This window comes from Dinoponera quadriceps, unplaced genomic scaffold (genome assembly GCF_001313825.1).
Source record: "Dinoponera quadriceps isolate SergipeBrazil2010 unplaced genomic scaffold, ASM131382v1 scaffold3386, whole genome shotgun sequence".
NCBI lineage: Eukaryota > Metazoa > Arthropoda > Insecta > Hymenoptera > Formicidae > Dinoponera > Dinoponera quadriceps.
In genome coordinates, this window is record NW_014557714.1 from 581,788 (window position 1) to 595,856 (window position 14,069).

General features: G+C 44.8%; 1 protein-coding gene across 1 annotated transcript in view; it reads left to right on the forward strand.

Annotated features, from left to right (window-relative positions):
* LOC106749403 (discoidin domain-containing receptor 2-like) overlaps positions 1-14,069 on the forward strand; it is a 325,440-nt gene that overhangs the window by 257,645 nt on the left and 53,726 nt on the right. Inside the window, exons 10-11 of the mRNA XM_014628805.1 lie at positions 1,325-1,480; positions 7,788-7,966. Of these exons, the coding sequence (XP_014484291.1) occupies positions 1,325-1,480; positions 7,788-7,966 (335 nt within the window). The remainder of the gene's footprint in view (positions 1-1,324; positions 1,481-7,787; positions 7,967-14,069) is intronic.

Here is a 14,069-nt window from a genome sequence, read left to right on the forward strand (position 1 = left end):
CGAACCGGCGTTCGTTTCCCCGCTCGGGGCTCGAAAGCTTTCGAGTGAGAGCGAGGGAGAAAGAGAGGAAGAGAGAGAGAGAGAGAAGACGTGAGAGCAATTTCGCTCGCTCCTCGATTAATTTTCCTTTTTATGAGTGCCGCGTAGCGAGTCGGCCGCGCGCGCGCGTCTAACCGGCCGAAAATTGGAATATTTTCCGGGTGTCCATTAGTCGATAAACTCGCGGCGCACTAATTTTCGGGTTTACCTAACGAGAAATTCCGGCCGCGTGTGACGCGAATTCAATCCCGGTGACGCGATATTTGTTCGTTTTCGGCCGATCGATATCGCGCAGAAAACTATCCCGAATACAAATGAAATCCTCCGCGGGGGCCACGAAGAACCGCCGGTCACCGCCGGTTTGCCGGAGCCGCGCCGCTCTCGATGGAGCTCGTCGGGCTCGTCGGAAATGGCGTGTACACGGTATTTAAGGATGTATCGCCCGTCGACGGCGTATTTCCAGCGGTTGCATAATCAATAATTCAATGTCGTTTCGAGGTTAATTTCATTTTTTTTTTCCTTTTCTACTGGGTCGCATAATTTTTTTAACATAAATCAATTCCTCCGTTCATCCTACGTATAAAAGTACCAAGGTAAGGCCACCGAAAAATGAATACTTCTCGAAATATTTTTTATCACACTTCGAGATATTTTACTCTTCACTCTGATCATTTTCAGTCCAAAACATGAAATATCTGATAAAGTATTCAGTTTTCGAAAATATCACCTTAACACTTTTGTACGTAAAATAACAGGTAGAATCGATTACTGAACAAATATAATAGTCAGGTGAAATGAACGGATATATCTGCTCCTGTGCGATACAGATTGATTGAATTAAATTATTTGTGAGTTAAATAAATAGATCGATTTTTTAATCTAGGTTATTCTGACTCCGATTTAACCTTTTCAGGGATACTGACGCATGTGTATGTTTCTACTTTAATTCGAACACTGTTGACGAAAAATATAGCGAACATTACTGCAAATAAAACTCACTACGAAATTCCACAAGAAAAGAGAAATATTGTTAGATAATTGGCAAATGTCATGTTCATGTCACCTTCATATTGAATCATTTTCCTCTTATTTCAACTTTTTCGTCCCTGAAGAGGGTCAAAGGGAAGCTCGAATAAACTCTTATTCCTTCTTTCTGTTATATATATATATATATATATATATATATGACACGCTTTCTATCATAAATATTTTTAACACGCGCTCGACGAGCGCGAACGTCTATTCCGCACGGATTTCATTAGCCCTCCGATTCTGAAATGCGCAGTTATCTCCGAATGGAACAATACCGAGGACGAGGAGGCGAAGAACAAGAGTGCCATTGTACTCGCGACCGGCAGCCCCTATCAGAATAACGAGGGTCCACTGCAGAGGGACGAAGTGAAGGCCACTTTTAATAAGGAGGAGAGCAAAGATAACGCCTGTAAGTCTACTGCCGATCTTTTCCCCATTGTTATTCCGGCTAAGCTACGTTCATAATTTTCCGCGTAATTGACGCTCCTTTCAACCGGCCTTTCTCCCCCTTCTCACCCTTCTCACTCAACTCCCTCTTCTTGTCGTTCTTTTCTGCAAGGAGCTCGATATGTATCGCGAGGGAAGAATCGGCATGTCGGCCGAGAGAAATTACCACGCGATGACCAGTGGCAATTTATCACCACGAGGGAACGTTAGTCCCCGCCACGAAAAATTGTGTCCGATGAACGCACGCTAAAAATGACGCTAATTTTTACTTTATATCGTAACCATCTTCATTTTTCAGGTAAGGCAGTAATAGCAGTTGCGTTGCCTCGCCTATTAGTTGCTTCCTTTTGTACTTACATTCTGTATTATTGTTTATTATTTTCTTTCTTTTGTGACCAGTGAAGCTATGATTATTATTATTTTTATTATCATTAATTTTTCGACAATGTCAGACGAACGAGTGTCGGACGATGAAGTCGAAAAGTTCCGGACGGGGATTGAGTTTGCTTTATTGAGAGATTCTGACACGTGTATGTACATTTAAACACGCTTTAGTTTTCATTTTGTAATTTAACATTGCAGACACAGAACGTCTCGTTTTTCTTTTAATTTCACACTGTCGACGGAAATGTAACGTTTAATCTCTTTTTCCTAACCATTGTCGTCAAAAAACATAACGGACATTATTGTGAACAAATATTCGCCGCGAAATGTCCCCACGAAACAGAAACAGAAAAGAGAAATCTCGTCGTATGATCGACAGGTGTCACATTTGTGACATTTGAAAATAAAATCGGTCGTTGTAGTATTTATCGTTTCATTTGGTTCGCGCGTGAAAATTATTCTCGTTCGCTTTCAAATCAAATTGTTTCTTCTTGCGACTTCGGTAAATACGCACCTGCAAAGTGATTAAGCGACGCAGCCATAACCATGGCTGAACGTGTTGAATTCATTTGTCGGCCGGCGAAACGCCGACGAGCTATTCTCCGAGCGGGCGAACAGTCTCGGAAAATAAATAGAGGAAAAGCACCAAAATTGACACAGGTATGGTAAATCGACATATCCATATTTCTCAGCTGTAAAGTATTGAACTCCGTCGGGCAGAACATGAACTTCGCCTACTGTGTACAGTAGTTGCAGCTGAAACCGCATTTTCTGTTTGCAAACGCGTTCGGTCATGTTATCAGCATCGGTTTTTCGTTGTACTGAAATTTTTGTTGCGATACTTTCTTGAGAAAATTAAAATAATAAATTACAGAATAAGTAATTTATTTGACGCTACTATTTTGCAGCGTGAGTTTTGAACTTTTTAAATTAACTTTTTTGGTTCTTGCGCCAATCTCTCTGTCCTTTGTCACCGAACCATGCGAAAAAAGTCAAGAGATTCCTCTCCACATACTAAAAAAATACTTAAGATATTATATATGAATTTGTTAATAATAATATAATAAATTTATTAAATATCAGTTACTAACTATTACTTATTAAATATATAATATTAAAGATGACATAAGATAAGATAGAAATATACAGGATTTTCCAATTTCGATAAACTCTGTATAATAAACAAAATAATGTGATTTCAACGCTTTTGTTTTATTCCTCGATAATTTCCTGTAGATATCGTGGGTATGTCCTAATTTTTAGAAGCGTCAATTGTCAAACGTCTTGAAAATAATTATTTGTCAAGAAATATGTCGCGATTTTCACAAGACTCGTATATTTTAGTGGGAAAGCGTTGCTGGTTTGCATCCACGCGCATAAACTTTAATTTCAACATGGAGTTCGAGAACAAAACAATATATTAGTTTCGGTGCTTTTCCTCTAATCGCGGAGTATCCGACGCGAGTTCGGAATATGGGATCGCGGGCGATCTGCATTCTCTCCTCCCTGGTGTCGCGCGATCTCGCGCGCGTCGGGCCAAACGGACAACGACGATAGCGCGCTCCCGACGCATCTCTGGAGAAATCTTCTCCACCTCCATTCCTTGCTCCTCCGATACGCGACGTCGTTACACCGGGAATTAATGGAGAAACGGTGTGACACGTCGCGTCGATCGGGGGTCAGAGGCGGCGAACGGTGAAATCGGAAGAAACGCGCGCGCGGAGAAAGAAAGGGGAAAAAGAGACACATCGAGAGAAAGAGAGAGAGAGAGAGAGAGAGAGGGAGGGAGGAAGGGAGCGAACGGTCCCAGGAACGATTCTCGAGAGCCCGTTCTCGATTACCTGAAAAAGAAACTGGCTCGCTCCCTCGCGGAAGCAAGAAGAAAAGAGAGCGATCGCTCTCTTGTCCGCTCGGCTTCGGCGAGTTTGTTAACCGATAGAGAACCGCGCCGCTCTTCGCCCGTCTTTTTATCCCCGTCATAACGGCAAATAAAAGCCGCGCAATTAACCTGATTAATTCCTTAACTCGCTCGCCGGCTTGAGCGAACATGCGATAATCGGGGACGCGGTTGGGGAGGGGTGAGGGGGGGAGGAGGAGATCAGAGGAAAGAGACGCGCGCGGTATTGAAGGCTTCCGTGAAAAAGAACAGGAAAAGGGATCCATTAACGAAACTTCTCTCATGCTAATTGATTACACTCGATATTCTCGGCCAAGCAAGGCGGGTGGGAGGGAGGCTGGGAGGGACGGAAGGAGGCGGAGATCGATGGCGGAGCAATTTGCATCCTTCCTCCGTCGCTCGACTCGCGTCCGTCGGCGTCGCGACGCAACTTCTTCGTAAACGTTACGCGAGCTCGCGTGCGTCCTCACTTTACGCCCTCTCATGTACGACTCGCTCGCGTGTTCCGTTTCTGTACGCGGAAACTCGCCGAAGGAAACGCAAGAAAGCCCGATATAGAGGGGGGAGGACACGGGGGGTGAGTTTGTGTTTTCCCGCGCTTTAAGCGCCACGTAGTGCCGATGCTCGTTATACGTTATTCCGTTACAGAGAGAGAGAGAGAGAGAGAGTATTATTTATTAAGTGTTCCGGGACATAAATATTAAAACAAAAGGAAAATAATCCCCTGGGACGCTGTTACTGGCATTTGTTACAAAAATATGTATACCTAAAAACATTTTTTTTAGAATTAAAACATTTCTATATAGATTTGCTTTAGAAACTTCAATGTTAGTTTATCTATGAATATAAGGACATTTTATCCTCGCAGAGATCATTAGGGAATCGACTGTTTCTGACTGACTTTTCTGCCTTGAAAGTGATATTATCATATAATATGCTGGACTCCCTACTTCGCAGAATCTTGAAAAATTGACGTACAACGAAATAGCAACGTCTGTTATTAATTTTCCACCATCTCAGTTTGTCATAATAAGAGGTAATGTGTTCATCCCTTTTGATTCCAAAAATATATTCAAAGAGAGAGAGAGAGAGAGAGTGAGAGAGAGCGAGCATGCAACACATTATGCCGAAGGTAACCCCGTAACATTTCCGAAAGAAATCGGAACAAAACGTCGCGCTAAAGAGCCGAAGAGAGAGAGAGCGCGCGAGATGAAACTTTTCGCCGGTCGACGCAGATAGGTACGGCAGGTACGTGCGCGACGCTGAAAATTCAAACCAACGGTTTTATCCGCACCGGGAGGAAACGCAAGAACGCAGGTCGGTTTATCGAGCGACGTTCGTTCGACACGTGGATCATCCCTCTTCTCCCCACCGTCCGTCGTGAACAAATATCACGGGACGAGTGTGTCTCTCTCACTCTCAATTACATGCAAATTGTATTCGTGAAAGCGCGGTAGCTCGTATTTAAAAGCGAAAATCGAGATTTCCTTGTTAGATCGCGGGATAACATCGTCTCGAATTGCGCGTGAATATTCGCCTAAATTTTGTGACGTCTATAATAATCGATATTTGTCAAATTACACGAGAGTCAATAATGTGTGTCGGCCTTGTTTAATTTATTTACTAAGGGGATGCCGAAGTCGATGACGAATTTGATGATCATCGATAATGTAAGGGGCGATCCTTGAAATGTGAATGTGATATATATATGATATATATATGAACGCGATGCACTACTCCGTTTTACTATATCTAACGGAAAATTTAACCAAGATGTATAACCATTTTTCTGCAAGCTTTTCGTAACTTTTTAGGCCTCTCAATTGGATTGAAAAGGTATAAAGATGTTCTTTGAAATTTTCCTGATCGGAGTATTGACACATTCGGCACGTACAAGCTGCAGGATTTCTGTATCAGGTAAATATTTACGCTAACTGACAGCTAGAGATGTCAATTTTGAAATTTCCAATCGTTTTCGTTGTATACCGAGCAATGCTCCGATTCATTTTCACACGCATTTTTACCGTGTAAAAGTATTGAAACATTTATAATTCTGTGCGATCAATAAGACATAAACTTTGCAGAAAAAGGGTGAATATTCCGCCAGTATTCGATTGAAAAACCCCTCATCTACTCCCAATTTAAGTCTGAAATCTCACTTGAGACAATTTTCGAGGAATAATTAATTAATACGCGTCTTAAAAAAACTGCGACTTGCAGCGATGATAAGTACACATTTTCTTGGTTTCCTCTTTCTTCTTATCTTTCATTACTAATCTATACTGTAATACCACAGTAATGACAAACGAATACTAAGATACATCCTCGGGGGAAGTGTCCTAGGACGATGACAGAAGCGTCGATTTGTCTCTCATTTTTCTCCAACGGTCACCCGCCGATTCGATGACCTCGCACGATGACACCCCCCGATGTTATTCGTGCCCCAGAAGGGCAAGTGAGACGTTAGAGCTCACGTTCGAACCCGCGGACGTAAATGTTTTTCCTCCCCCTCTCTCTCCCTCTCTCTCGGAGATCGTCCTCCGGGGGCGGATCACATCGCGGTCCTTGATTATCGCGCGAAAAAATATCCGGGAAGGAAGCGACGCTCGCGCGTCTCTCCTCGATGACTCGTTTAGCCCTTCCCCCCTCCCCCCTCTCGCGTACCTTTATTGATTCGAAAAATAGAAAGATACTCGCGGTCGGTCCGGCTGGCCGGCGGGTTGCGACAGTGCGAAAGTTATCAGCGGATATTGTTTTTGTTCAACCGGGCACTGATCAACCGTGATCCGGTTACAAGCTGCGCGATGAACGCAATCATCATTATCGTTCCATCGTGCATTATGCGAGGCTACCTCGGCCCGGTATTATCCGCGGTGATAGATCGTGTTGCTCGATGCATCAGGCGGCGTCATGGCCGAGTGAGTGCGCTATCGCGTACACGCGCGGATCAGCTGTCCGTCGCGCCGGCTCGGCGCGGGCGCCACGTCGAAATATTATTAATGGCAGGGACTCTTTTGTTTCCCCGGGGGCCACGGGCCGCTGTCGTTGTTATCGCTGCCGCGTTTCAACCACCTCCTGTATCCGAAACACACAGTCGTTGTCCTCCTCACCGTCGGCCCTCCATCGTGAGCGCGCGCGCGCGCGAGGATTCGCGATAGCGGAAGCAATTAACTAATTTTCTAATTAACCCCGCCAAGATCGCGCTCGATCGCAAGCCGCCCCCCTGCCGATGCGACCGCACGGTAATGATAGCTTCTGATAATTGGGACAATTTATCACGGATTCTAACGATCGATAATGAGTTCTGATTTAATTGATCCCCGTCTAATTTATCTATTAATTCACTTTAATTTGCGCGATTCATCTATAATGATTCCAATCAGATTCCAATAATTCTAACGATAACGACGGGTGTGGGTTAATTAAATGACAAAAACGTGACAGAGAGAGAGAGAGAGAGAGAGAGAGAGAGAGAGAGAGAGATGGAAGGAGGGAGGAGGGGGAATTTCGCCACGGAGACACGCCGGCGAATGTCGTCTAATCGCCGCGGAAATTAATCGGCCGGCGGGAGGAGACAGCGAACGGTCGAATTTGATGGAACACTCGGGCTAATCGATCGCATGCTAAAAAGCAGCCCCCCGGGAGCCTCGCAGGGCTAACGTTCTCGGCGTTACGATTAATTAATGTAAATTGCCTCTGGAGCGCGCTGTAAGCCAGTGACAATGTGCAAGATCACTGAGCTTGCGATGTAACCGTTAATCGTTCGGCTAATCGATTCCCTCCGTATTCCCGAACATGACGGGTACATCTGTTTACTATATATATATATATATATATATATATATATATGTGTGTGTGTGTGTGTGTGTGTGTATATGTGTAAGTATTTACCCTATGTACGTATATGGTACATACTTAACCGAGTATATACGGGACCGTGTAGGCGCGGACGGTCGCGCACACTCACACACATATGTCCGTTTCTCAGTTCCAGATAAGAGCAAGGAGCCGGAATCGAGGCAGTTCGTCGGTCTAGTGATCGGCATCCTGACGACCGTGATCGTCATGCTGCTCGCAGCGATCACATTCATCTTCTACAGGAACCGCAGGCTCAAGGCCGCGCTCGCGCCGTCGACCTTCTACGATCAGCAAGGCGATCATCTCAAGGTCGGTGTCCAGCATTGTGTCGAAAACACCGCGCACTCGACGAGTGACAATGTTGTTGTTGGCGACGCGAGTATTCTCAGTTTTCGGCTCGAACCGTCTGACCGGTGCGACGGGAGCGCAAGTAAGAATGGAGATCTCAGCTAAGAGAAAAGAATAGTTGGTCTTATTACTTTGTAAGCGTGAAATCTCACTGGATAAGTTATTTCCGGCGTTAATTATGTTTATTCTCGCCCCCACGAAAATGTGGTAATTATAACGTTACAGTGACAGTTGCTATAAAAATACAAAGATAGTATGCAAAAACCGGTAAAAGTGCGCGCTGTTGCACACAAATACCACTTTCCTCTCAATATGGATCGTGCCCGGCTATTTCCATTGTGAGATAGGAATAGTGGAGAACCTGAAAAATATTAGTACTCGTTAGAATCTACGAAACGAGCCAACAGCTCTCGAATCATCGCGCGTCGTCGAGCACGAGGACGAGAATTGGGGGCGCGGTCTGGCAACCGGACACCGAACGATCCTTCCTTCCTCCTTTCCGCGACGGCGATCGTGTTATCTCGGCGCCTCCGATTTATTAAACGACCACGGCGATCTCAGCCCTTCGCTCGCGATTTTTCTCCGCGCCACTACCGACCCGCTTTCGACGCCAGAGACTCTCGTCTCCGGATCTAATAAACCGAACAGGCGCATCTGTTTGCTCTGCGCTTCCAGGTCACTCTACGGCGCTTTTGAGCAATCGTGCAAAACAGCTTATACCTGCGTACCTATTACGTACGTCGGTTTAGACGCCTGCAGAACTCGAGAGAACCCGAGGCAGAGAAAGAGAGAGGATGGACGAAGAGGAAGGGAGGGAAACGCGGCGATCAAATATTTTCTTTAATTCTCGCCACCCATCTGGAGTCTTTTTTGATCCCCCCACGCACCTAAAAACGACGATGTTTCCCGTTTTTATTTCTTTTTAGCTTTCAGATGAGAGATGTTTCCTAGAGATGTTTCCTTTTTCACGTTTTATGCTATTAGTTTTCAGCAATTTTCATTCTTATACCGTTACAGATTTTTTTAATTGTAAAAGATGTAAGACTGGTGTCTTACATTTTTATCATTTTGACTCTAGGAAGTTTGTACGTAATAGTGTGCTTTTAATGTTTCGGTGTAGTTTTACAAGCATTAATCCATCATGTAGACGCAAAATCAAAAATAATAAAATACAATAAAATATATGGTATAAGAGAATTTGCATTTTTATATGTAAAGAACGTACCGAAATACGTAATTTGTGTTTCACATGTTCCAATTTAACATGCGAAGGTAATGAGTAGTTATTTCCGTAGCAATATTTGTATTTTTTATTACTTTTGACTTTGAAAAACGTTTACACAGGGTGTCCGAATTTTTCGGTAAATCGTGTGAAGGTAGGACGGGTTAAAGTGAACGAAAAAGTTCTCTATCATTTTGAAAATAACCACGTGCAATTTCGAATTATTAATTCCATCGCAGATATCTTATATATTGAAAATATATTTTAAAAAACTTTTTATTTAAATATCGAAAACTCTCTTTCTAACGTAAAATGAGTAATTATAAGAGACGAGACCAGGTGGATTATATAAAATTCTAGAGCAGATGGGCGGTGAGAGTTAAAACGGCGGGGATGCGCGCGAGGCGAGACCGCCGCGACGATTAAGGACGGCGCTGGACGACGCTCGGAGATTGTTCATGGCGCGCGATTAACAACCGAGCGCAATTTGCGCGAATTAATCCCGCTACGTATTTATACGGAGGTGGACGGTGACGCCGATGTAGCGGCAATTAGCGCGATTAAACGGCTCGATTGTACTGATGCGCGCGAATTTTACACGCGCGACGCGACCCACCACGGCACTCGTTCCGCGAGAGCGTGAAAACAAGCGGGAAAAAATGAAGAGCGACGGGAGAATACCTTCGCTCGCGAGTGTACGAACGGCGATATTTCTCGCCGACATTCGCGCGCGCATTTCGACGTCAACATCGTCGTCGTCGTCGCCGTCGTCGTTCTCTCGCCGCTGAAAACGTTTCCCGGCGAAAAGAGACGTTTCGGCCTCGCACCTCGTACTAACGCGGACGAGCGTCTAACTTTCTCGTAAATTCCGCCCCGACTCCTGTCCTACAGAACAACGAGAATTATTAACGTCGCGCATCCACCGTTTTCTCTCACTCACTTTCTCTCTCTCTCTCTCTCTCTTTTTCCCTCGCTTTCCCTCGCATTCTCTCTTCCTCCGTGTCGCCCGACAGACAGTTTCGCACGACTTCCACGATGTACGGTTTATAACGGACAAACTCCACTTTCTCTCTCTCTCTCTCACTCTCTCTCTTTCTTTTTCTCTCTCTCTTACTCTCTGTACTTATGCGCGCTGCTAACCCGGTATCGAAAAGGGGGTCGTTCCATACGAGAAAAATATTTGTCAGCCACGATAACGCGGAGATACGTTGGAAAGGGCGGAAGGGAGGCGCCAGAGGGAACAAAAAGCCGACGGACGGACGGTGGGAAAAGCGTGCTCGCGCGTTTTACGCTCGATTATCATTCCGCTATTGTCCAAACGCGAAATCGGAGCGGCAATTCGCGAGACGACCGGGGCGCTCGCGCGAGGATAACGAGTCAGGGTGCCCAGGAGCAGGGTGGAAATCGAGAAGTGGTGTCGTTTGCGGCAGGCGAGAAAGCGAGGACGAGGAGGAATAAAACCGTTAGAGAATCGAGAGAGGCAGGAGGACGGAGAATCGAGAATCGGACGGAAAGTTGATACTTGAGAACGAGAGAGAGCTAGAGAAGGAGGGAGTCGATGTGGACAGAGGGGGAGAAAAGAAGAAACGAAGGCAGGTAGGAAGGAAGAAGTGAAGAAACTTGACGTATGTTTACCAAGCCACTGTTGTTCTAGTCGGATTAATAGCGAAGTTCGTCTGTAGAAATGAACAGCTCTCTCTCTCTCTCTATCTCTATCTCTCCTTCCCTTACTCTTTCCGCCGTTCACCCACCCTTTTTCGGGATATAGCGGAAGACAGTAATTAACGACTTGCTGAACGATGAGAAATAATGAGTACCAGACAGTTGAGTTTGCAACCCCCTACACCTCTCTCTCTCACTCTCTCTCTCTCTCTCTCTTTCTCTCTCTCTCTTGGGTATCTCTTCCCTAACTCGGCTGTTTGCACGGTGCGGGGGCGACTAGAGAAACGTACGACAGTCGACGATTAATAATGATGTTAACAACCGATCGAAACAAATTGAAGACTCGGCGAGGACGCAAGTGCGACATTAGCTATCGGGAACTAATTGGTTGCTGGAAATATTTCAACGGGTGTTCGTTATTAACGCTGACTAATGAAGTGAGTGAAAGGACATTCTGCGAATCGAAAAACCGTGTCGGGCGCGCGGATCGTGTCTTTATTATCGCACGGGATTATCGCGCGCTCCGAGAGAATTCGGCCTCAATTATTCAACACATCGTTATCGCGTCAACGCCGTACATGAACGATCATCTTTATTTCGCTAATTTCCGAAGTAATTCCGGTCATTGTTTTCTTCTTCTTTGTTCCCGACGAAATACTACGAAATGTTTTAATCTCGCGAGAATCGTCGAAAATTAAATTGATACAAAAAGCTTATCGTGCTTTGAGAAAAAATTTGTTTGATTGTATTGTAATCGCCTAAGCGAAAAAATTATAATTAGGTGAATAATTTTTCTAGTAAGTGTTACTACAATGTCGATGGTAGCCTTTCATATACATTGCTACTAGTATTTTTTGGGTTGAAATAATAAGATATTTTTGAAATGATTATAATATTAGTGAGATTCTATCGGTATGCTTGTCAAGTAAAATAGAAGACGAAATTATTCAATCCCGAGGGCTTAATTATTTCGACCAACGTCGGCTTCAAATTTTTTCAGACATACTACGAGGATCTCTTGTTTTGCTTTTAATGCACGAAGAAAAAAAATATCTAAAAAATAGAAAGATATTTATTCAGTAGACACTAATAACATATTTACACAAATTTTTAGAATCACCTGATAGAATAAGATAAACCACTGCTTTCATGAAAATCTACAGATTTAAGCAAACATATATTTTCTCATTCGAGAAAGATTTTTCCCGATGTGAAAACATTGATATTAATAATATAAGTAAATATATTGTTATTAGTACTAAACAGAATGAAGATGTTTTATTTGAAAGATATTTTTTCCTCCAGGAGTACCCAAGCTTCCTACGACAATTTAACGGAAAAACGACAAATCTTTCGCCGTAGCCTAGTATATTAAGTGACGTCAACCAATTAACTGAGCAGCCAAATGCGCCCGATAATTCCCGACGTACTAACGTACGGCGGGAACGAAGACGTAAATGCGCTTATAATGTCTCCGTGGCCGAAGTCCTGGCTGGAAGCTCCAGTAGACGCGTGCGGAGTCTCCCAGCCGCCTTTACCGTACATCACTCAAGATATTCTTCGACAACCCGATATCGTCCCCGGCTAAGTTTTTACCAGCCACCTCCGAGTAGGAGGAGGAGGCGAAGAAGGGAGAGAACCGACGCGCGCCCGACCAGTCTAGCTGACTTCACTTAATTAAAAGAGCCGCCGGGATGGTCGTATTGCGTCGTCGTCCTCCTCCTCCTCCTCGTCGTCGTCGTCCTCGTCTTCATCGGGGAGACGTGCGTTATCTTCGTCGTTCGCCCGCCGCTAACCGGCGTCATACACACCCCGAGAACGCTCTTTTCCCCCTCCTCCACTTCTTCTCGTCTTCTTCTCGCCCGACCTTCCCACCGGCCGAGATCTTCTCCACCCCCCGGCTTCGCATCCTCGGCATTAGCCACCTGCTACTTGTCCCGTCTTGAAGTTACGCGAGCCAGCCGGTCACCCAGCCACCCCGCCTCGACGAAATGACCCTATTGCCCTTCGTGCAACCTGCGACCCTCGTCGCCGGCCGAGAGACTACGTCTATAGGAAAAGCCGCTGTCAATTTATCGAGCGAGCCGGGGGGCGCGGGGGGAGCTCGCAAAGCAGCAGGAGGAGCGACCACCTTTCCGCCGCCGCTTCCGTCCTGCCGATTCCGCTCGCACACCTGACCCAACTCGCCGAAACTCGTCGATGCCGACGCGGAGCCGGCCACTTAACCGCATGGAAAACATCGAACTTTTCCTCCCCGGTGGCTGTTCCCAAACGGACTTCGTCTTTCCTTCTTTCTCTCTCTCTCTCTCTCTGTCGCCCTTTCGCCCGTTCTCTTTTCCGAGACCGCTCGATTTCTCTCTCTCTCTCTCTCCCTCTTTTGCTCTCGTCATTAATCAAATAGTCAGCAATTTATTATAGAGTAATTACTCGTTGCATCCCTTCAGTTAAATACTGCATTATCGTCTACGCCGGCGTTCAATTAATTAATCTCTCTATGACTGCGCGCTACAACTTATTAATCACCGAGCGGCTTCTCGTTATCGATCGCGAGGGCCACACTCGTTTCGCGCCCGGGCGTGCCATTTTTCACGCGCACCTCCATCCGTCGGTATCGAGCTCGCGTCCCGTCCTCGCGAAACCGATCTCGCGCTACTTTCTTCCTCCACCTCCTCCTGCTGTAGTCCTCGTAGCCTGGGGAAAACGATTTATGGGCAACGCGACATATTGCGAACCGGATATATATATATATATATATGTGCAAGTAAAAATATGCTAAGAAATGTTGGAGTAATTATTGACTTAAATCTAGCACTTTTTTCTCCATGTTTTTGCCGTGAGAAGAAATTTTTTTTCAAATGAAAAAGTGCTAATTTTCTTCAAACCGTGGTTTTTCTTGAAAAAAGAAATTTATTATTTCATTTAAATAGAAGGATTTCAATTCATTTTAGTATGTTATTAGTATCCATCGGATATCTTCTGTCCCTTAGACACTTATCTCCGTGTAAAGATATGTGCATGTATTTATTATTATTAATAATCTATAATATCGATTATTACAAAACTATAATAACAATCATTACAAAAACAGTTCTCGATTATAGTTCTTTCTCTTCGTGTTTATAGTCACGAATATCGGACACTTTCTTCTCCGTAAACCGATTCCGCTTGTGGGACGCTTGA